The 26,127-nt window shown below is 32.6% G+C and overlaps 1 protein-coding gene across 1 annotated transcript in view; it reads left to right on the forward strand.

Annotated features, from left to right (window-relative positions):
• The window catches only part of LOC126889868 (dynein axonemal heavy chain 8), a 424,246-nt gene that overhangs the window by 25,178 nt on the left and 372,941 nt on the right, over positions 1 to 26,127 (forward strand). The window contains exons 4-9 of the mRNA XM_050658553.1: positions 783 to 981; positions 1,287 to 1,447; positions 5,120 to 5,299; positions 9,029 to 9,352; positions 14,545 to 14,771; positions 24,785 to 24,976. Of these exons, the coding sequence (XP_050514510.1) occupies positions 783 to 981; positions 1,287 to 1,447; positions 5,120 to 5,299; positions 9,029 to 9,352; positions 14,545 to 14,771; positions 24,785 to 24,976 (1,283 nt within the window). The remainder of the gene's footprint in view (positions 1 to 782; positions 982 to 1,286; positions 1,448 to 5,119; positions 5,300 to 9,028; positions 9,353 to 14,544; positions 14,772 to 24,784; positions 24,977 to 26,127) is intronic.

The raw sequence follows: 26,127 nt of genomic DNA on the forward strand, positions 1-26,127 counted from the left end.
AAATTTTTTTAATTTTTGGATAGGCATATAGAAAAGTATATTTGATTTGTTGATGGCGCCCAAATGATTAATACTTTTTAATATCAAATTTTATTTTAAGAACTCGCCCCTTTCAATCTCTAAGACAGTATCTTACCTATGCATTCCGAAAAGTTACGTAGCACTAAATATATTTTATTTACTCTATCTCATATTATGTATAAGTTTTTAGTTTGTGAAAACTGTCATTATAGATACCAGTGCGTGAAGGATTTAAAGTGTGCGTGAAGTAACAATGTATTTTAAATGGGATTTACTTTTTCGCACTGTTTATTGGCAAACTTTCATATAATCAAATATCCTTAACTTTCGCGTTATCATGGTGATGACATGTGAGCAATAAATTACAACAAAAGTTTTGACAATTTTGTGGTTTGAAAGAAATTAGAATTATTAAATGTCAAAGTTCTAAAAATTGTAGAATAGAAATGAATTCGAGTGACGAAATGTTACAGTTTTTTTATTTGTTTATCGTAGATAAACTAACTGTGCGTGAAGTACTTTTTGCGAACTTATGCTATGTATAGCACTCGCCCCGCTGTCGCTCGTGCTCTAAACATCGCGTGCGTTCGCAAAAAGCATACTTCACGAACTATTTCATAAATAACTATAGTATATCATGCCTATGACCTAATAACATTGTTTAAGTATATTTTTATGTTTGTTTAATTTGTCGCGCTGCAACTTAATATAATGGTATGAACATGCATGCTTTACTAATTAGTAATCATTGTGACTTTTAGGAAGTGTTTTTCGTTGATTTTGATACAGAACTAGGGGAAGTTAGTTTTGCTGTTCTCGCGTACGATGTTTTGGCAGAATTAATTAAGCCGGTGGTAACGTATTGGACTAATTGGGGAGACCTACCAAAGACGGAAATTGGACGAATGCAAAAACTTAATTTCGATGGTGATTTTGAAGCGTTTGTCTTATACCTTGACCGTAAGTAAAAGTAGATAAGAAGGGGCCAGTGCAAAAGTGATTAAATCATATATTTATATTTTTGAGTTATTTGAAAGTATTTGATTAATATTAAAACGTCACACACCTTCGGCCGTTTGCCACAATTCCAGAAATTCTTAAAATAATTCGCCTTAGCATTTTACTATAGACAAATAGTAATATAAAGACAGTATAGAAGCTTCGTTAAATTTTGACACAAAATTTATTTTATTTTCTGTATTTTAAAGTTTTTTGTGCTGATTTTTAAGTAAACCCAAAATTCTAAATAAAATATTAACTTTTAGGCATTAAAGAAGATCTAAGTGGTATAGTGACTTTTAAATACGATCCTGAAATACTAGAACAAATCGATGGCGAGGAAAAACGAGAAAGGGCTTATTTTAATAAACCATTGATTGGACAATCTGAATTAACTGTTCGAGTTTGGTCGAAACTTATAGAAAAGGTTGGTATTATTACAGAAATAACTACACTCGCCGCAAAAAAGTATCGCATACATGAATTAATCCTAGAAGTCTGGATTGGTATCTCCAAAATTTTCTTAGAAATGCCAGATAATGGAAAGCAGGAATATTTTGCAGTCAAAAACTAGCAGGCCAAAAAAATTAAAATTACAATTATTCAACAATGATTAAATATACAAATCTATGAAATCAGACAAATTAAACATTTTAGTATCTGGTATTACCATATATGGCTCTAATGACGTTCCTCATTATTCTCTGTGGAAGGCTTTTTATCAAACACCGTATGTACTCCAAAGCTAAACCTTCCCATTGTTCCGTTACAGTATTTCCTAGTTCATCAAGGTTGTATGGAGTGACGATAAGGGCTCTTATGCGTCTTTCTAGGTAGCCCAAATATGGTCAATTGGGTTTAGGTCTGGGCTGACTGCTGGCCAATCCAGAACTTCAATAGCAACCTCTTGAAGATATAATATAAGAACGAAATTATGTCCAATAATTGGAACACGACTATTTCTTCAATAACCTCTCTGATCTATCAGAGACCGCCTATAAAACGCTGTTAATTCTGTGTAACTTGCAAAGCAGATTCCGCCAATTTCATAATCGAGCCAACTTCAAAATTCCTGGCTGCTCTTATGTTACACAGCAAATCGCGCACCGACGCGTCTGTAAACTAGAATACGTCTGTCGGATCTACAAAGTGCAAATCTTGGCTCATCACTAACAAGAATATTAGCTCACAATCGACATACTCTCGTGCGAACCTTAGCCTTAAACGTGCAATACGGTGTGCCCTCCTTAACAGTGGAACAGTAGCAGGCCTTCTGGCTCTTATTCCAAATTCCGTTAACATGTTTCTAATTGAATTGACACTTATTCCAACATTACGGACTGTAGAATGATGATTTTGCAGTTGCCTAGCTGTAATAGGACGTGTATGAAAAGTCTGTAGACGCAAATAACGGTCATCTGTGGGGTTTGTACACCCAGGACGTCCTGAAGCTGGTCTTATTGTGTACCTTTCAGTTTTTCTATAAAATCTTAAAGCTATAGAAATGCTGGATTGATAGATTCCCAGAACATTAGCAACATGTTGCTGCGATTGTCAATCTCCAATTAAAGCTACGATTTGGGCTGCTTGTTCCAACGTTAAATTACTCATTTTTTCTAAGAACTCACCTTCTCATTGAAAAATCAAGCAGATCTATACTAAAATCACAATAAAGATGTACTATAAACAAACAAACCAAGACATGTTGAATGTTACGAGAAGCACTCCCGAAAATTGGTAAATCATAAATTCCTAATCATAAATCATAATGTATATACATTGCAAATCATGATTTGGGAGTGCTTTTCGTAACATTGAAGTGTCTTGGTTTGTGTATTCCTAGTGCATCTTTATTGTGATTTCAGTATAGTGCAAGATCAAATTCTCGAACACAAATGTCCAAAATACATATTATTCTTCTTATCAACGTTTTGTTTATGTACTTTTTTTCGGCAAAAACAAGCTTTAACTTAAATTGTTAGTCATTTGTAGACACCTAATATTCCAGAAATCCACTGCGCATCCGTTAGGAAAAATATTCTGATTCGGATTTTTTGCACAATCTTATTCAAAAAGGACCCCTTTTAACAAATTTGCATGTTGCCAGGACCAAAAGTTGGTCAAAAATTTATTAAACGTTTTTTTTTTGATTTTTCTTAAATTTTTTTTTGCATGGAACAAAGTTTTTCTAGGTTTTTTGGATCATTCCAAACAGAAAAGTTTTTTAGTGACATTTCTCTAAAGTTGATAGTTTTTGACATATAAGCGATTAAAAATTGAAAAATGGCGAAATTGGCCATTTTTAACCCTCAAAAACTATGTGAAAAACTGAAAATTTGAATGTTGCCAAGGTAGGTAGATATTCTTTAAACATCGATTGATTAAATCCCGAAGAGTTTTTTGCAATACAATATTCAAAACTCCTTTGTTTTTTAATTGCTAATCAAGCGTACGAGACACTATTTTCCACCGACAGTATGGAGCAATGAAAGGAATAAATTCGTTATTTCGTAAACCGGCGACTTTAAGGAAAAATCCCGAAACAGGTCGATTTTTATTTTTAAATTATGATATTGTGGCATATATGGTATACTAGTTACGTCATCCATCTGGGCGTGATGACGTAATCAATGATTTTTTTATGAATGACTATTCAATAATATAAACATTTATATAATTATTTATACAGGGTGTCCTTCTACTTCTTTTTTTGTCAAATAATTTAATTTAATAAAAATTTTTTGGACACCCTGTATAAATAATTATGTAAATGTTTAAATTACTGAATAGAGAATTAAAGAACCTTTCAAATGAGCTAGCACACGATCCCTATTCTCATTTAAAAAAATCATCGATTACGTCATCACGTTCAGATGGATGACGTCACTAGTATACCATATATGCCACAATATCGTAACTTAAAAATAAAAATCGACCTGTTTTGGGTTTTTTCCTTAAAGTCCCCGGTTTAGGAAATAACGAATTAATTCCTTTCATTTGCACCATACTGTATACACATGCAACGGTGGAAAATAGTGTCACGCACGCGTGAATAGAAATTAAAAAGAAAGGAGTTTTGAACACTGTATTCCAAAAAACTCTTCGGCATTTTATCAATAGATGTTTAAAGAATATCTACCTACCTTGGCAACATTCAAATTTTCAGTTTTTCACATAGTTTTTGAGGGGTAAAAATGGCCGATTTCGCAATTTTTCAATTTTTAATCGCTTATATGTCAAAAACTATCAACTTTAGAGAAAAGTTACAAAAGACCTTTTCTGTTTGAAATGATCCAAAAAACCTAAAAAAAATTGTTCCATGCAAGAAAAATAATTTTAGGAATAAAACAAAAAAAAAACGTTTAAAAACTTTTTGACCCACTTTACTTTTGGTCCTGGGAACATGCAAACTTAGAATTTGGAAACTGGAAGTAGAACGAAGTGAGGCAAAGTTGCACAAGGTGGCCGTCTACACTCTCGTACTTGTTGAACCTCGATCGACTTCGGCGAGAGTGTGGAGCTCACATTAAAGAATAAAGCCTGATATTATGTATCTTCGTCGCTCGTAAGAATAAATGGTAACATGACACAAATCCAAACAATTTTTGTTCGATTACACGAAAAAAATTGAAATGTGAATTTTGTTACAAAAAAAGCAACTGATCCTTTATACTGGGTGAGACTACAGTTTTTTACATTAAAATAAAAATTACTGGTTTCTTGATGAGGTAGTATTGTCGTGTCCTTGACACCGTTTCAAAGAAAACGGGCTCCCAAAATACTCTTAATACAAGAATGCAATAGAAGAGACCTATTGGAAGACGGAGGAGACCTACGGGAGGATGAGGACGCAATAAATCTTGTTGACAATCGATAGCGGTGGAGAATGGCCATAAACCATAATGAATGGAAAGGTTTTCCTAAAAAAAGCCAGGACTCTAATTTGTCTGTAGAGCCGTAGGATGGATGGATGGATGGTTTGCAGAATTTTATATATGTATCCTTTTGGTAAATAATATTGATTATTTTTTTTTATTTTGCTAATTTTGTATCATTTAACTACAATATATCAAACATTATGATTTTTTATGGGTTGTAGTGCCTGGTTCAGTTTCGGCAACTGCGAAGAGAAAATGAATTTGTTGGACCTGTGGTTGAAATTGAGTACTGGCGGAGACAACTCACTCGATTTACATCAGTAACAGAGTTTTTGGAAACCGAGGACTGTGCAGTGTTTATTGACTTCATTAAATTTATTAACAATAGACCTGTTATAAAGGTATTTATATACATAAATAATATTTTTTCTTAACTATATAATAAGCTTTTTGGCATCATCACAAGTCTGTTCGCTGTTTTAACAAATTTTAGCTGCAAAATATTTTTTAATATATATTTTTTACAGCTCAACATTAAGCTGTATACCCATTAATTTAGTGATTTGATATAGAGGGTGAGGCAGATAAACGGCCAATTAGAAATATCTCGAGGACTAAAGGTAGCTGCATCATGAAAGTTGGAAATAATGGGTTTTGAAGAGTGAACTATTTGATAAAAATATTTTCATCTATGTATTTGTTACTTCTAGTTATGCCGGAAGTTGCTCATAACTTCGTTTTTTTAATGAGGTACCCTGTATACAGGGTGTAACAAAAATACCGGTCATAAATTTAATCACATATTCTGGGACCAAAAATAGTTCGATTGAACCTAACATACCTTTGTACAAATGTGCACATAAAAAAAGTTACAGCCCTTTGAAGTTACAAAATGAAAATCGATTTTTTCCAATATATCGAAAACTATTAGAGATTTGTTATTGAAAATGGACATGTGGTAATCTTATGGCAGTAGTATATTAAGAAAAAATTATAGAAAAATTTAGACACCCGTTAAAAAATTTATGGAGGTTTTGTTCTTTTAAACCCCCCCAAACTATTGTGTACGTTCCAATTTAATTATTATTGTAGTGCCATTAGTTAAACACAATGTTTTAAAAACTTTTTTGCCTCTTAATGAGTTTTCGAAAAGTCAGTTTTTATCGAGATATTTTGAATTTTTGTCAAATCCACCACATATTTGTATATGGTTAAGTACGATTATGGAGACTTTGTAATAATATGAAAATTTATTTATGATTTACATTTTTAGGTATATTTAGAACCATTTTAAAATGGAGCCACATCTCGATAAAAGGTGCCTTATCGAAAAAATATAGAGCCAAAAAAGTTTTAAAAACTCTGTGTTTAACTAATGGTACTGCAGTAATAGTTTAATTGGAACGTACACAAATATTTGGGGGGTTTAAAGGCACAAAACCCCCATAAATTTTTTATGTAAACATATTACAAAAAAAGCCGCATCTCGATAAAAACTGCCTTATCGAAAAAATACTGAGAGGCAAAAAAGTTTTGAAAATATTGAATTTAACTAATGGTACCACAATAATAACTTAATTGGCACGTACATAAAAGTTTGGGGGAGTTTAAGGGAACAAAACCCCATAAAATTTTAGGAGGTGCACAAATTTTACTATAATTTTTCTTTAAGATTCTCCTGCCATAAGAATGCCACATGTTAATTTTCAATAAAAATTCTTTAATAGTTTTCGATATATTCGAGAAAATTGATTTTTATTTTCTAACTTCAAAGGGCTGTAACTTTTTTTATGTGCATTTTTGTACTAAGTTAAGTTAGGTTCATTCGAACTATTTTTGGTCCTAGAATATGTACTTTAATTTATTACCTGTATGTTTGTTACACCCTGTATTTTTACATTATTGGATTCTACTCGATGTCTAATTTGAGACTCTTGAAATATGAGGTTTTGTAATATTATACGGTCTCACAAACTAACGCAGTTAGGTATTACAGTAATACCTCGACTTACGCTAACCCGACTTACGCGAACCCAGAGTTACGCGATTTTCAAATCTTGTCAATTAGTCATTTGAGCGCCACATAATCGCTCGATTATCGATGAAATAGAATTACCGCCCACATATTATTGCTCATCCAATGTAGATCTTTGGACTGTTCGCACGAAATCAGCACATCACAATTAGAATTTATTTTGTGCATATTACGCATTTCTTTTTCTTATCTTCAGTTTTGTCTGCGAATGGGTGTTTGTTATTTTTATGAAATTAGTAATGCGATTAAAGAAGTTGTTGATAGTGATGACGTTGAATTCCCACAATCGGGAGCTAACTATTGACGACCTCATAGAAATGCATGAGGAAGAACAAGACATTAAAGAGCTTTATTGTTTGGATCCAGTTTAAACTGAAGATCAAATAACTGTTGGAAACTTGACTGAAGGTCTCAGTTTAATTGAAAAGGGATTACAAATTTTAAGCCCGCACTTCACTCTCGCCGAAGTCGATCGAGGTTCAACAAGTACGAGAGTGTAAACGGCCGCCTTGTGTAACTTTGCCTCACTTCGTTCTACTTCCATTCTCTGTCGGTCTGGTCGTCTGGTCAAAGGGATCTTTGTCGGTATCGCACCGCTCTTTGTCGGTATCGCACTTCCTCGCGAAGTAGAACGAGTGTCTAGAGAGGGTACTTCGGACTTCGGTCAACATTGGCGACGTAACTTCGCCGAGAGTGTGGAGCCCGTTTTAGAAAATAAAAACTATAGCAAAGATCGCATTTCTTCTACCAAACAAGGGATAAAAAAATTATTAGCCTGCTATGAAGAAATTTTGCGGGAGAAATCAAATCTTTGAGTTATCGCTTTGTTAGATTTTATGCAGCCTTCTACATCAAAATAATTTAAATTGAAAATTTTATATTTGTATATGCTATTTTTCTTAGCTTCCGGTCCCAATTAAAAATAATTTATATACATACATATGCGAAATTACACCCCGACTTACGCGAATTTGACTTACACGGTTATTGCTTGCTTGGTCCCACCTATCGCGTAAGTGCGGGGTATTACTGTATACGGAATACTTAAAAAATAAAAAAGTAGGCACCAAAAAATATTATTTCATTACAATGTTAAAATACAGGATGTTTTATTTAAGAAAACTCAGAACATACTCATTCCGAGGTTCGACCAACCCTGTATACTAAAATTAAACATTTTTAACTATTAAGAGTCATTTAGATAAAAATACAGTTTTTGATGTCAAATCTTTTAAACCAATCCATATAGCATTACAATACCTCATATTTTAAGAAAGAAGACATTGAGGAGAATTCGAAAATATAAAAACATACAGTGTATCCCATTAAATAAACGAAGTTATAAGCAACTTCCGGTATAACAGGAAGTAGCAGATAAATAAAAATATTTTCAAAAATGAATAACCATTTTCAATTTCGTTGAAACACGAAACTACAGCCGCATCCTATTCTAGTTCAATCAGAGAGTGCAGCAAGCACCTCTACCGGTTTCGAAACTTATCAGTCTCTCAGCAGGAGGCACATATGCTGCTTTCTCTCTCACCCAACCAGGACAAACCCCGGCGTGCAGTTACGGATTGCAACGAACGAAATGGAAGGGATGCCCTAGCGGATACTGCTAGCAAAAGACTACTTTTTGCAACGAAATTGAAAATGTTTGTTAATTTTGATTTACATGTTTACGCTGATTGGAGTACGAAGGGAACCATTCTCGTTGGAACTTTACCGCGCTGAGCAGATGGGAAGTAAATTATAAATTGTAAAATTCCCTTATTTTCTTTAGTCTCAGCATCCGTTATGGATTGCAAATTTTAGAAGCCTCGGAGGTGTAACCAGAGAAGGTTCCCATTGTTTTCAATCTGGTGGGATGTAGAGTAATATTTTTAGTGTTGTTTTATGTGCTATTAGATTGAAAACTTAGTCTTTTTAAAAATATTTTTATTAAACAGCTCACCCTTCAAAACCACTTAATTCCAATGTTCATAATTCATTTACCTTTAGTTCCCGAGATATTTCTAATTGGCCGTTTTTCTGCCTCACTCTGTATATATGAGTGTTTTTGAATTTATCCTTATTTAAATATCTTTATATTTAGATATGGAGAAAACACGTCGATGCTGTCTACGAAACAAGAAACGAAAGCTCCGACAACGTTAAATATCTCCACTCGATGGAAAAATTCTGGGAACCATTATATAGACTAGATCCCCCCGATCTGCAACAGCACATACCACCCCTCCTAAACGCAATACGTATGGTGTTCACTACATCGAAGTTTTATAACAGTACAGGAAATGTAACCGCCATTTTAGTAAAAATATCCAATCAACTCATCAAAAGGTGTCGAATTTATTTGAACTGTAACGAAACGAAAACTATCTGGAGGCAACCCAAACAGATTGTTCTAGACAAGATTAAAGTATGATACTTTGATAAATAATCTTTAATAGAATATCATTTTATGGCTTCCCTAACAACATTTTTTATATTTCTATCTTGGGTCATACCAATATCAATCCCATTTATCGAAATGTTCTCCCTGAGTGTTTCCCATGATTCTCTTAATCTTAAATTGTGCTAGCTCTAGTCTTTCCCTAACATTTAATATGCCCATTGTCATCCTAATCATCCATCTAAGTATTTTCATTTCAGCCGCATGGTTCACTGTTGCTGTACGCTCTTTCTTTTTAACTGCCCAACATCTAGTTTCGAAAATTATACTTGGTTCTACGTCAGTTTTATAGAATTTTTCTGTTAGTTTCTTGGTGATTTTTTGTCGCACCATACACAACTTGTTTCCACTCTTCCAGTTTTCGTTTTTAATCTTCAGTATTTTCAGTATTTTCTATGAATACCACATATCAACATACATTAGAGCACCAACGATAGTGCAGTCACAGAAGGTGGATATGAGCTAATAGGGAGTTTTTGTGCACACAAATACGTAAACGTAACGCAAGGTTCATAAATAAATGGTATAGGAACCTTGAACGTAACGCATCTTTTTGACATATACGCTTGCGCATTAATGGTTGAACTCCCGTATCGCGATACGTATTACCTAAGGTTACGGGCTGGTACGTTAGGTTCATACGCATCCCTATCGAGCCGAAAGTCACCGAATGCACACGAGGATCTTGTCCGATTACCTACCAAATGAACATTTCATCAGCGTACTATCCGTTTATAAACATTTTAAGGTTATATTGGTTATTGGTTTAGTCTATTTGAGTAAAATTATTCTGTTTGTAATTGGAAATTGGAACTTCATAATAGATTTAAAATTTTATTGTTTTTAAGTTGTCTATTAATAAAGCAAAACAAACAAATCTTGTATTAATTTAAGAAATACAGTGATCACCACAATTAATAACTAGATAAACAAATGACCTAGTTTCAGTAAAATTTTCAAATAAATATTACCACACTATTTACATTATACCTACTGGAATTCTGATGTAATTATACAATAATTTACAACTAAAAAGTAGGTATAAACAAAAATAAAAATATTTTAACCTAAGGAAAAATAATATTTTTATATTTAAATAGAAGCAATTAAAACCATACAATTTCATTATTCATTTATCTTTTTTTACATTTGTATATTAATTGTATATTGTGTGAACATTGTTTTATTTTTTTGAATGTCAACGGAATTTAAAAGTGACTTTACGATTTGCTTTACGTTACGTTAAAGCAGTTACAAAAACTACCTGTTTTAACATTCATCCTCTACGACACGTTAGTTGCTTTACGTATACGGAGATGCGTACGTTACGTAGCAACAAAAACTCCCTATTACCTCCGATTTCGTCGAACCTCAATCGATTTGCATGAAAATTAGTGAGCGATTAGAGAATATCTCAAGGAACAAAGGTGACATGGTATCAACATGCGCTTTTACCCTGGGATGGATGCCACTCCGTCTCGGGGGTGAAAATTATTTTATTAAGAATAGCCCTATAATTCGATAGGTGGACAAATTCTAAGCAAAATTTGTTATATAAAGCTATTAAAATAAATCAAAACTTTTTTAGTTATTAAAGATCAAAGATTTTAATTTTTCGTGAGAAAAATGAATGTTTTTAACCGATTTTTCACAAATAACTCAAAAAATATAAGTTTTTACAAAAAAGTTATGACTACCAAAATTGAAGTTAATAAAAATCGAAATAAACTCCTTACCTTTTACAAAACCTTTTAATATTAATGTAAAGTGAGTTGTAGGTAATTAAATGTATATTTTTTTCGGCGACTACACAAATCTAAGTATTCCAGCAAAAATAACGGGAAAATTATGCATTTTATAACATAAACTTATTGAACATTTGTCAAAGTACTTAGAATAATCTATCAAATGAGCTCCCGAACGTGTCAATAGCAGTAAAAATCATGCTCCAAAAATTTTTCAAAGTTTATCTTAAAAATTTTTCCAAAAAATCCTTTACTTTTTTAAAATAAAAGGTTAAATGGTCCCGGTTACATGGTTCTCATAGCAAAATTTAAGCTTTAAACGTTTCTATCTCGGTTATTTTTTTACACTACAGAAATAGTAAAAAAGACAAAATATTTGAAATAGAAAAAACTAAAATTTTCTTATAATGTATCATTTTTTACGAATATTGAGTATTTTTGGAGTTATTATCAAAAGAATATGAAAATCACGAGGGTTTCAAAAATTATGATTTATTTAAATTATATCTTTTTTCAAAAATATGCATTCTAAACCGGTCAAAATTGTTGAAATAATTACTTATGCCAATATAAATAAATTCTTGTAAGGATTACTATAAATTTTTATTTCTGTGGAAATTGCATGTTTTATTTTTCACTTTTTTGTAAAAAATTCGAAAGGGTTCTCTTATTTTCATCATAACTTGCTTAATCTTGATGATATATATTAACTTCTTCTAGAGCTCATTTGATAGGTATTCCAAAGTACTTTGACAAGTGCTTGAAAGGTATATTTTATAAAATACATCGTTTTCCCATTATTTAAGCTTGAATACTTAGATTTGAGTACTCGTCGAAAAAAATATAAATTCAGTTACCCATAACTCACTTTGAATTAACATTAGTTTAGTTCCTTAAGTTAGGAGTGTATTTATTTTTTTAATATCTTCAATTTTGGCAATAATAACTTTTTGTAAAAGCTTATAGTTTTTGAGTTATAAGTGAAAAACAGCTTTAAAACATGCATTTTTACAAAATAATAAAATATTTGATCTTTAGTAACCCAAAAAGTATTGATTTATATTAATATCTTAATATAACAAATTTTGCTTAGAATTTGTCCCTCTATCGACTCATAGTATTATTTTTAATGAAATAATTTTCACCCCCGAGAAGGGGTGGCATCCACCTCCAGGGTAAAAGAGCAAGTTAGCGTTATGTCACCTTTTTCTTGACGTATCCTCTAACTAATTACCAATTTTCATGAAAATCGATGAAGGTTCAACGAAATCGGAGGTGAAAACCTTCAGTGACTACACTACGATTGTTATGTAGTTTTCTCTTATCTAATCCAACACATAGGATATAATAAAGAGGATAAATAAGCTCTAACACTGAGCCCTAATGCAATACTACTTTCACATATGTCTCTCACATACTTCACATACTCATAAGTCTTTTATTACTAAGCGGCCACCACAAAACCTCTTGAGATAGTTCGTCACATACTTTCTCAAGATCAACGAATACTATTTTGTTTCCTTATACCTGTATCTTTTCATTAGCTTTTTGATAAAGAAAATTTCATGTGTTGTTAATCGGCCTTGTATAAATCTAAACTGGTTTTATGATAAAACAGCAACTAGGAGTAATGCAACGAAATTTACCACACTTCTCTCTTCTTCTAACATAACAACCTGGGGTAGATCTTTAGATCACGCAAAGCAGCTTCAATAGTTGTATCTTTATAGCGTCTCAAGTCTCTGTAGTAGTCACTTTCCTTTCGGGTGCTCTTCCCAGACCAACTTTACGACAATCTGATCTTGTCTCTTCACATGGCCAACCAATTTCAATGTTGTTGTCTTCATTATTTTTACTATATCTGGCTGGTTACATAATATTTACAATTCTCGGATAGTTTTCACTCTGTATTGCTGTGTGGTGTATTATTTAACTGATCCATATTCCTCTAAGAATTCTTTTTATACGGCTCAATAACTTTTAATTTTGTTTTTTTTTCATCGTTTTCAAACCAGCAGTGATTTCACCTTGTATTCGTAACGACAAAGTTATATATGTTTAGCTTTTTTACAGGCCTTTTAAGCCCAGAGCTTTGTTGTTCTTTTCCATAGCTTTCTGTTACTTGTCAAATTCTTCCAGTCGGTTATTCCCTTTTCTTTTCGGTCTTCTACTACCGCCTCTCTCCATCGCTTTCGTGGTCTTCCTCTCTTTCTTTTATAATCTGGTACTCTCCATGCTATTTTCTTGACCACTCTGTCATCGTTGATTCTTTCTATATGGCCCAGCCACTGCAACCTTCTTGATTTTATTACGCTATCTATTTGTGGTTCTTTGTAAATATTATAAACTTCCTCATTTGTCCTTCTTATATACCCTTCTTCTGTTCTCTTCCCTCCTAATATTCTTCGGAGTATTTTCCTTTCCCATCTTCTTACTGTTTCTTTTGTTGTTTGGTTGAGTATCCATGTCTCACATCCATATATCAGCTTGCTAATTAGTCTCTTATCGCGTTCGTATTGCTCCCCGGCTCAACGCTTAGGAGGGCCCAAAACACGTTTATTTCCTAACCTCAGCAAAATTACTAATATGGAAAGTTTTACTTTATTTTTCGGGTTTTCTTGTTTTCTGTATCACTACACTGACTTCACACGCAACTTTTCACTTACCGTGCAATTTTTCACTCGATATTTTTCGTTATTTTGAGTTAAATATCGGTGCAAAACATTTACACGTTATTCACTTTCAGTGGCGTAGGCTCATCCCTACGCCATTTACGACAAAGTTAACACATATAAAAATACTTTTTCCTTGTTCCACTTCTTGTTCTTTCAAGCTCTTCCTTTTCAGGGGTCGCTGTTCCTTATTCTTTTTTACCACTCATTTTTGTCTATTCTGTCTTCTTCATTTAAAACTTTTTCCTCGCAGTCCTTTGCCACACAGACCTTCCATCCTCTCCTCTTCTCGGTTTTCTCTACCTGTCACTCCCTTAATTTTGAAAAACCCTACCCTTGGTCCTAGATACTCGTTTCTATGTCTGACGTGACCAAACCATTGCTGTCTTTGTTTTTTTAGTCAGAAGAACAGAGCTGGGATGTTGTAATCACCTCGGCTCTTTCTCTGATCACGTCCTTTTTATCTTATCCCTTCTAGTCTTATCCAACATGCCGATATCCCCAACAATTCCTGTTTCTTCCAACCCATATACTCAGTTTTAGGCCTGCATAGCACTTTCTCTTTAATACGCCTTCTGAAATCATCTAACTTCTCTTTTAACATTTCACGGCTCTCCTCCACTAGGCAAGAAGCACCCTCCCTTACCTTCTCTGTCAGTGCATCCATAACAAGATTAAATAGGTAGGAACTTAGCGACGAGCTTTGATGCAAACAATAATTTCATTGACATGTTTTTTTTAGACATGCTTAGATTTGTACCTAAGGTACTACCAATGTTATAAGCACACTGAAAAGATAATGGAAGAAAACAACGAAAAACCTTTCGGCTGTTCTGAAATGTATATTTTTGGTAAATTTGAATCTTTTAAAAGAAGAATGGAACAAATTGTCTTTGTTCTAAGAACAACCACCAAGTATTCAATTCTGCAAAGTAGCACGATAGAAGGAATAGATGAATTTGCTAAAAGGTAAACATAAAAATTATGCCATTTTTTTTTTCTAATAAATCATTAGCGCTGAAGTTTTGACAGAAGTAAATCAGCGATATTTACTCCCAGAGCATTTTAAAAACGTTTCAACAGTCAGCTTACCTCAGTTTCACACTCTTAGGCAGGCCGCACATCAAAGAAACATGAAACGTAAATTACGTTTCATGGAAATAAAACACTGCTAAACAAATATACGTCCGGCCATTTATGAAACTCTCCGAAAATAAAAATGTGTCATGAGCATGAATCACACTAGTTTCATTGGTAGGCGGACTTTGAGATTTGTTTAGCAGTGTTTTATTTTCATCAAACATGTTTCGCGTTTCATGTGTTTTTCGTTTCATCTTTCTTTGGTGGGCGGCTTGCCTAAGAATTTGACCGTGCGGTCTCTAGAACGCACGATGTCATTCCAATGGTGGCTCGAGCAATATCATGGTAACTTTCACATTACACGGCGCGGAGGTTAGAACGTTCGGTGAAATCGCCGTGTAATGCTAGCCCGGCCGCATATCAAAGAAACATGAAACGTAAATTACGTTTCATGGAAATAAACCACTACTAAACAAATATATATCCGGCCATTTATGAGACTCTCCGAAAATAAAAATGTGTCATGAGCATGAATCACACTCGTTTCATTAGTAGGCGGACTTTGAGATGTTTTTAGCAGTGTTTTCTTTTCATGAAACATGTTTTTCGTTTCATGTTTCATGTTTTTCGTTTCATGTTTCTTTGGTGTGCGGCTTGGCCTAGGCAGGCCGCATATCAAAGAAACATGAAACGTAAAACATGAAACATAAAACGTGAAATACGTTTCATGGAAATAAAACAATGCTAATCAAATAGAAGTCCGCATACCAATGAAACTAGTGTGATTCATGCGTGTGAAACACTTTTATCTTCCGAAGGCCCACACCAAAGAAAACAAAATGTGAAACACGTTTTATGTAAATAAAACACTGCTAAACAAATGTCCGTCCGCATCTCTATGAAACGAGTGTGATTCATGCCCATGAAACATTTTTATCTTCTTGAAACGTGTTTCATGAAATAGGATGGGTTCTATTTTTCGATATCAGTTTTATTGTTTTGAATAATTAATTACTTGCGTAAAATGAATGCCGACCAAGAATTTAATATTGCATTGGTTCCTGTGGTGGAGCAGAACGAAGAGTTGTACAATTATAACCTGGAGTGGTACTCGAATAGACAATAACAAGAAAATATAGTTTTTTTAAAACCAGGACCCACAATAAAACAATGTAAATACTCATTCTATAAAGTTATTGAAATTTAGCAAGATGATTATTTAATTCGTTTGCAACAAAATATTATGTACTATGGTTATGATTTTTGGACAGTAATAAAAGAGTTTCCACAACAGCAACGACCTCGTCATCATCACTTTATATTATTTACAATACAAATTTTATTTTTGTTTCTTTGATTAGTATATTAGTGTAGGCAACAGAGGTTCAACTTCGGAAACTCGGCACAAGTCCGGTTTTACTTTTTTTCTGATATATCAAGGGGTGCTTATTATGAGACTAACATTTTCTTAAAATATTTGCCCCGGAACACCCATTTTCATTCCTTTAAAGGGGGTAGGGAAAAATCCTACTCTATCAGTAGGGTTTTTTTTTATAACTACATAATATATTATGGTTATTGCAATATCTCTGCGAAAACTACCCTTATCCCTGAAAATAAGTTTGGCGGGCATGATTTTACGATTTTTTCATTACCTATATATTTTTTTGAAACAACGCTTATACGGAATTAAAGACCACTATTTGATCTAGAAATAAGGTCCTATGCATTTTTTTCGTATAAACAGCCGTTACGGCACAGTGGCGCCCAAATCTCAGAAATGCATTGGGGAACTCCAGTTTTTGTTTTTTTTTTTTCGTCGCCTATTCATTTTATTAATATCATACTTATGACAAATAAAAGAACAGACTGTCTGCTATATATTATCACCTATACATATTTTACTTTCTTTGCACCCTGAAGCCACAGTGGTGCGCCAGAATCAATTTTTGCATATTTTCTTTATTAATTTTCCTTTGTTTTGGGGTGATTTCGGGGAAAATATGGGGTGAATTATACAAATTTGTAAATAACACTTGTACATGGGTAATCGCATGGTAAAAGTTTTTTTACGCTAGCATAAGCGGTTCAGATGGTAAAAAAAGGGACTTTTTAAAATAAAACACCCTGTAATTAAAAAATGAACAATGCCCTTAAATTAAACCTACACCAAAAAATCAGATATTTATTTGTGATTAATTACCGCTCGATGGCTTCTTGATTCTCATTACGGTAAGGAAAAAATAATTTTTTTAAAACATCTTTTTTAAAAACTTGTCATCTTTGGGGCGCCACCTCCGCTAAACGGTGTGTGATAGATATATGCTGTCGCGGAATATATTATAGGAAATATAGTCCTCTTCATATTTCTATCAAGGAATTTTTTGCAATAACGTACAGGAAGGGCTACGTTTCGCAAAAACCACAAACCCCCGTTTAAGGGATGAAAATGGGTGTTCGGGGACGAAATCTTTTAAGAAAAAGTTAGTCTCATCAAAAGCACCCCTTGATATACTAGAAGAAAAAAATAAAACCGGACTTGTGTAGAGTTTGCGAAGTTCAATCTCTGTTTCCTACAGTATATATTATAACATGAAACGGTTTCATCCTTCACAATTTATTTGTTTCATGTTTCACGTTTAATGTTTCAGGTTTCATGTTTCTTTGATGTGCGGCCTGCCTTAAAGTTACCTTGGCATAGCTTAAGCCACCATTTGAATAGTCATCGTGCCATCGCACGTTCAAATTCTTAGTGTGTGAAACACTGGCGAAGCGTCCATGTGACCACTGTTACCATTGGTAACAGTTTAAAAATCTTGCAAATAAATATTTTATGACTACTGTGAAATAATTCCATTTTATTTTTTTTTTCAATAGAAATTTGAGTGTTAATAGTAATTCACTAAAAAGCCAACTAGACGCACGAAAATATTGGCGAATTTATGCGACTCGGTTGCAAGGTAATGTACCACTTTTAAACGTAGATACAAATGAAGGTCCATCGGCTATCGGTCGGAAGGTCGGAGAGGGCTCGTCTATGAAAATTTTGAAAGGCAAAGGCGTAAGCGCGCTGTGGATATTAGTAGGCACGTTTCCCCTTTTTGGAATTGTTACAATGGCTACTTACCTATTACATTGTGCGTACAATTAAACATGTATGAGTGTCGGTGACGACTTTTTTTTTTAATTTTTGACACTATGATTATCCAACTTGAAAATAGGTTTTCTAATTTAAAGCAAAAAAGTTTCAAATAGAGCCTTTCATCAATTTGTACAGCTATATGGACAAAAATTTGACACAGTAAAGTTTTTTTTTTTTTTTTTTATTTGTGACTTTAGCACTTAGCTATTTAGCCAGATACAACTTGATAATAATTAATACTAATACAAAAAAACTATTAAACCTAATACAAATGATTAAAAAGAAAAACATATTATTCTAATTTACTTAATACTAAATAAAAAAGTGTCTATCTATACCTACTATTGCAAACAGATCAAAATAGTCAAAAGAAAAAAAAAACCTCTTAAAAATTACTAAAAGACATTACTATAAATAGGGAAAAGGAGGGAAAATAAACAATTGGGTAAAAAAAAGGTTAACGAGATTGGCTAAAATTGATTACAGACATACATTTGTACTATGTATAAATTTGATTAGACAATCATATACTCTTTTGTCATTAGTAGCCAATAGGTTATTTATTTGGTACGGAGGAAATATTTGCAGCGTTTGCAAGCTGCTTAAAAGAGTTCCTGTATGCTGAATATATTTGGAACAGTTAAAAAAGATATGATTAAGATCTCCTTGTTCTTGACATGTTTCACATAAGTCTGAATTGTAAATTTTGATTTTAGCAAGATGAGTAGGATAACAAGCATGACCAAATCTCAATCTTATTAAGGTTGTTATATATTTACGGATGTTACTAAATTTCTTAAACCATCTCGAATTTGGAATTTGTGGTTGTATATAAATATATTGTGTTGTTGAATGGTTACAAAAAGTTTGCCAATAAGTTTTCCAACGATCTATTTGATTTCTTTTAGAGATACAAAAAGTGTCAGGAATACAAATTCTCTCCTCTGGTACAATTTCAGCTGAAGAGGTTATTGCAGCTTTAGCTAAAGAATCAACATGCTCATTATATTTTATACCAACATGAGCTTTTACCCAAATAAAATTAGTAGTTTTATTTTTATTTTTAAGCTTGACAAGCATGTTCTTAATTTGGTAAATGAAAGGATTAGAATTATAATTGGGTAATTTTGAATTTTTGAGAGATAATAAAACTGACAATGAATCGGATATTATTAACACTGAATTATTGTTTAAACTATCGAAATATATCAAGGATTCAAGAATTGCAATTGCTTCTGCACTAAAAATTGAGCAATTAGAAGGTAATTTGAACATTTTTTCTGTTGACTTAGATGGAATGTAGAAAGCACATCCGGTCCCTTCCGATGTTTTGGATGCATCTGTATAGATTACAGTTGCTTTGGGCCATTTGTCTATACAGGAATTCAAGATGCATGAATCTAATAATGAACTATTATAATATGTAGGTATATGTATATCAGGTTCATAAAAAAATGCGAAATAGTCGTTAGTATCAAGGTTGTTGATATTGTTGATATACTTATTGTTGCACATGGTTCTAAAGGCTGTACACAGGGTTGGTGTATTTTTATGAGTCCAGTAACTGTTTGTTAGATCATCTGTGTTTAGTGAGCTTATGCTAGAATATAATGAATTATTGATACATGCAATTTTCACAACAAATTTTTCACTCAGATAATCTCTTCTAAAATTCAAGGGAGGTTCTAAAGCTTCAACATGCAATGGTGCTATTGGAGTAGACTTCATTGCTCCCATACAGATACGTAGAACAGTACGTTGAAATACATCAATTTTATTTAAAATTTGTTTACTTGCTGATCCATAAAGTATACATCCATAGTCCAGAATAGATCTGATGTAAGATTTGTAAAATAGTAAAGCTGTTTCTACATCAGCTCCCCACCAAGTTTTAGAAATGGATTTTAAAAAGTTTAGACCTTTATTGCTTTTGTCAAGCATATACTCGATGTGTAATTTCCAAGTTAGCTTTTGATCTAGAAACATGCCTAGATACTTTATTGACTTGCAGAAATTTAAAGTTTGGCCATTTAATAAAATAGTATTTGTGTTAGGAATATTATGTTGTGAAAAAATACACACATTAGATTTACTAGTGGATAAATTAAAACCATTTTCACAAAACCATTTTGAGAAATATTCATGTAATTTTCTTAAGATTGTAAGGGAGGGTTCATATTTTGTCCTTTCTGTATATATGAGGAAGTCATCGGCATATTGGATTGTTTTGTAAGTAATACTTGGTGCATTAAGGCTATGAAAATCAGCCGTATACAAATTAAAAAGAAAAGGGCTTAAGACTGATCCCTGAGGTAATCCCCAACTATTATAACGTGGTCCAAGAAGTTCATTTTTATGGTTTCTAACGTATAGGCGTCTATCAGTGTAGAAATTAAGAATAGTTTGTGCTAGTTTTATGGGTATTTGAAACTGATTGATCATTTTGTCTTTTAATCGAGGTAAACACACACTGTCATAAGCGCCTTCTATATCTAGTGATAAAGTAGGCAAATAATTATTTCTAGAAAAATTACCCTGTATGTCCGCTACAAGTGTAGCTAAAGCATCTAAAGCTCCACATCCTCGTCTGTATCCAAATTGATTGTTTGGTAGTAACTTTTTAGTATGGACCCACCATTCTAGTCTGTTTTTTAACATACGTTCCAAAGTTTTAAATACACACGAAAAAAGAGAAATGGGTCGATAAGATTCGGCTGAATTTGGATCTTTTGTAGGCTTTAGAATCGGAATAACAATTATGTCTTTAAAAATATTTACGTCAGAATTGTCTTGAACTATACGATTAAAAAGGTCCAATAGAAAATGTTTTGTTACTTCTGGAAGGTTTAAAAGCATGGAGTATTTGATATGATCGTATCCTGGACTATTATCTTTACGATTATTTATAGCGAAAATTAGTTCATTGTAAGTAAAAGGTTTTAAGAGAAAATGATTTTTATCAGCTGGGGTTGATGCTATGGAGCTGGGAATTATTTGAGGGTTCGCAGTTGGGGGTGCAACTTTAATAAGAAAGTCATCCATCCATTTCTGATCTAAAGATTTTATGTTTGATAGCGGTTTTCTGTAAAGTTTTTTAGCTTGATTCCAAAGAGTTGTAGCGGATGTATTTTTATTGAGCGAAGAGACCCATTCAATCCAATGCTTTTTGGCTATACTTTTTAATGTTTTTTTGGTTCTAGCTGCAATCTCCTGATATTGAACATAATTTTCAAAATTACTTTTTTTCTTGTAATTTATTAGAGCCAATTTTCGTTGTTTGATAATATTGTCACAATCAATATTCCACCAAGGGGGTGGGTGCCTTTTACATTTATAAGGTTTATATTGGGGTATAGCTGCTCCCGCAGCCGTATTTATATTATTTATGAAGAAGGAGTACTTATCAATTAGATTATCCGAGTGAAAATTGTTTGTATCGTGTAAATTTTGAATAGTAGAGGTATATAACGCCCAATTGGCTTTTTTAATATTCCATTTATTTTTAGGAGATATTTCATTTTCATTAATTGCAAAAAGAAGTTCTATAGATATGACATAGTGATTTGATCCTAGAGTGTCAGGAATGACATTCCAAGATGTCTTGTTAACCAATTCAGGTGAACAAAAAGTTACATCGACAGCCGAATCTTGTTGATCAGGACGTCTCAAAATTGTAGGTTCGCCATTATTTAAAACTGTTAAATTTAAATCATCTGCGACATTTATAAGTTGTGACCCTATGGTATCATTATTACGACAACCCCATATAGAGTGGTGTGCATTAAAGTCACCACCTATAATTAAAGGACCCTCAAATTGTTCAAAAATTTTAGTCCAATCGTCATATTTTGTTTGTATTTTTGGAGGTTTATAAATAGATAAAAAATTTAACAATAAAGTTCCATATTTAACTTGGATAGCACACACTAAAATATTTTCATTGTAATTTATATTGATTTTATGTTCAACAAAACGAAGAGATTTGTGTACCAAAATTGCCACACCAGCGTAGCCATCGTTTCTGTCATTGCGGACTATATTGTAACCACTAAAACTATATTTTTGATTTCTTTTGAACCAAGTTTCACTTATAATAGCAATGTCAATATTTTTATCATAAAGAAATTGTACCAGACTATTTTTGTTAGCTATAGCAGAACGTGCATTCCATTGCATTATATTTAAATTGCGTGTTTTGGGCATTTTATTGGTTTTTCAAAGTATCCTCCAATACCTGTTCTATGCTACTTGTAATTAATTTAATATCAATAGGTTGTCTATTGTTACTTGAAAGAATTTTATTTAAAAAATCCACGATAAAAATGGATAGGTTGCTAGCTATACTACTCTTCTTGGTTTCCAAACAAGCGTAGTTTGGTTTATTTGAATTTATCGGCAAAGGTTGTGAAGGTCCAAAGGAGAATGGAAATAATGGTTCATGGATAGGTGACTGGATAGTGGGAGAGTTTGATTTTCTCTTCTTTTTCATTGGAGGACTAAAGCTTACAGGATTGGGTTGGGAAAGGAAATTATTTTGATTGCAATTGGTATTTTTAGGAATTTTAATTAGGTTGTGATAATGACATACGATGGTTGTTAGGAAGAACAGGAAAATTTTGGTCATAATTTGTTAGCGGTGAAAAAGAGTTGTGATTTACTAGACTGGATAAGGAGTTTTCAGAAATTTCTTTAGCTTCTTTAAAGGAGGTTTTTTGCTGTATCATTATATTTTTAATTTTTTTTTGATTATCGTAAGAGGGACACTTTTTTGAGATAGAAACATGATCTTTGCTTTTACAGTGTATACAAAAAGTTAAATTTTTATCACAATTATGTTTATCGTCTTTAATTTCTCCACAATTGATACACTTTTCTTCAGTACTGTTACACTGCTTAGATACATGCCCAAATTTAAAACATTTGAAGCATTGGATCACTCTTCCTACAAATTGTTCGACAGGAAAAAAGACTCTATTAAAAGCTACTCGATCAGGTAAAATATTCCCCTCAAAAGTAACAACAATAGTTTTTTTTGGTACAAATTCAACTGTTCTGTCTTCTTTTTGGACTTTTCTATTTAATCTGTAGATATTAGTGACTCGTGAGTGTGATTCTATATTTTCCATAAGATAGTTGATATCGTAACGAGTATCAACATCTCTTACTAACCCTTTAATTTCAAGTAAGTGATTTGGAATAAATGCTTTTAAATTTTCTGACTTTAGGAGGGGATGTTTAACTAAATTATTTGCTTCTAATAATGATTTTAATAAAACCTTAATCCGGTTTCGGCCTATACTCTTAATTTCCAAAATATTATTAAGTTTAAATTTTTTAAAAAGGATATGGGCAACTGTCATTGCATGCAATTTTCCTACATTATTTTCAGTGCTTTCTATGTATACCCAAATATTTTGTACATTGTACTTATCTGAAAGAATATTGAAAGTTTTCGGTTCCAACTGCTTTGTTTTCTGGAGGTTACTATCACTTGGATTATTACTAGTAACACTTGAAATTAAAATACTGTTATCCATATCAGCATCTGTCGTCACAAAAGACGTCGGTTGTGTAGTTTTGTCCCCCATCGGGGACCGATATTTATTAGTTGTCAGAATACACTTGTCTTCTTAATTAACTTTTCACTAAAATTTTAAAGTTTACCTATATAAATAGGTATACAATTTTATTCACTGACAAAAACTGTTACTTTTTCAACTCGTATGAAAGTTTAAATAATACTTTTTGAGCTAAAAATGTTAATTTTTACTAAGAGTAGATTTTACTTCGTACTATCAGTTTGAAGTTTAAAACGGCTACAAGTGCATCCGTTGAAAGAAGTTTTTCAGCAATGAAGATTAAAACATGCCAAAGAAATACCCAAGTGTAAAATCGAATGTCGTCATTTTCTTTTTGAGTAACGCTTTTTAAATGGATTTATGACAGAAGCCTCTTTCTACTCCAGATAAAATAAACAAAAACTTATATCATCGGCTGATCTAGACATTTCCCTTGGGAGGGGAAATTTGCCTTAGGGGGGGAACTTCCAATGCAACACTAACCAAAAATATAATAAAGATAAACCAAAACAATATAAAAGACCTAAATAATAACTTATATGCATTAAATTCCCTTAATTTTCCTGACTAGTGGGTTTATTGGGTTGAATTTTTCTGTCCGTGGTTTAAGTTTCATGTCAGCTAATATATTTTTACGTTACAACAATTTTTTTCCTTAATTTTGGACCTTGTTAGGGGGGGAATTTCCCCTTTTCCCTTCCCGTAGATCCGCCACTGACTTATAGTTGCGAGGTTCTTTTAAACAAGATTTTCTACATCTGGGTTTGGTAATACTTTAGAAAAAGTCACGCGTCGCCACTGATGTGAAAGGAGCGTTAGGCTGTGGTCTGTTACTGTGGGTTCTACGGTTAGTAAAGACTGCTATGGGAAGAAGTCCTAACTGGAAGAAAACCACGTCGAAGTCATCTACCCTTGTGGCGAGCTAATATTGTAGGACACAGCTACGGCCGTGGGGAATTGTATGGAGATTACTCAAAACAAAGAGGAATGGAGGCATGTTGTTGAGTCTGCTAAAACCCACGGGTTGTTATGTCACGGAGTAAGGTAACGAGATTCCAAGATTTCTCCAAGTTCATAAATGTCCCAACCAATTACGAGAATATAGTGGAACAGATTATTGAATTATTCTAATGATATTTTTATGATAAATATTTTTTCTGTATTTAATTATTTGCTTGTAGGTTTATTGATTTTCATCATAAAATTTCGGTGCAAAAATACGATGCACTAAATCATCGCCTTCCCCATTTTGAGGAAGACTACAAAGAATTTAGACAAAATGTTGTCGACACCGAATGGGAACTGGAAGAATTTGTTGGAGCATCCTTAGCTAAGATGACTGATGTGGACAATGTTCTTCGTTTGTTACATAGGTAATTTTCAATTTTAACTATTTAGAATGGTAATTTTCAAATCTTGATATTTTTCTGTATTTATTAAACGCTTTTATTTAGTTCAATAGATTGCGTCGTCAAATCTTTGGATGTTAATTTGACTACCTTTTCTTCCATGCAAATGAATGAAAATTTGCAGACATATGCATTCGCGGTGACAATACACGAATAGACAACAAAAAATTTTTGTTTATGTTTATTAATTGTTTAAATAAAAAAAAACGATTTTAATGGAAAAGGGCCTAAATTCTCTTGTTTTTTACAATGTAGAAACTTGAAACTTTTACGGATGGTAGCTAATGATATAACCTATACATAATTTCACTTTGTACGCTAATTGTTTACGTTATGCGTCATAAATAAACAATTAAGTTTTAAATTTTGAACATTCATAATATATTTGTTTATACAGTACGATGCAAGTGAAAGGAATAAATTCGTTATTTCGTAAAAAGGCGACTTGAACCCTGGAATGCCACCTGGGGTACACTTGTACCCCAACCTTGTTTGTAAGTTACACCAATTTGCAGTAGTGGGTGTAGAAAATATGAAAATAAACGTGTGAATAATAATATAATAAAATGTTTTTGTATACAAAATAAATTCTTAGCATGTTATCTTAAGATTGTTTTTGTCATAAGTTCTTAAAACATACATAGGTATATAAATATTTTAGGTCGATTTTATTTTTAAATTACGATATTTTGGCATATATGTCATACTAGTGACGTCATCCTTCTGGGCGCGATGACGTAATCGATGATTTTTTAAATGAGAATAGGGGACATGCGATAGCTCATTTGAAAGGTCATTCAATTCTTTATTCAGTAATATAAAAATTTATATAATTATTTGTACAGGGTGTCCAAAAACAATTTTTTAAACGCTTTTATTTAGTTCAATAGATTGCGTCAAATTTTTGGATGTTAATAATTTGACTACCTTTTCTTCCATGCAAATGAATGAAAATTTGCAGACATATGCATTCGCTGGAACAATACACGAATAGACAACAGAAATGTTTGTTTATGTTTATTAATTGTTTAAATAAAAAAAAAACGATTTTAATGGAAAAAGGCATAAATTCACTTGTTTTTTACAATGTAGAAACTTGAAATTTTACGGATTGT

This window comes from Diabrotica virgifera, chromosome 8, assembly GCF_917563875.1.
Source record: "Diabrotica virgifera virgifera chromosome 8, PGI_DIABVI_V3a".
NCBI lineage: Eukaryota > Metazoa > Arthropoda > Insecta > Coleoptera > Chrysomelidae > Diabrotica > Diabrotica virgifera.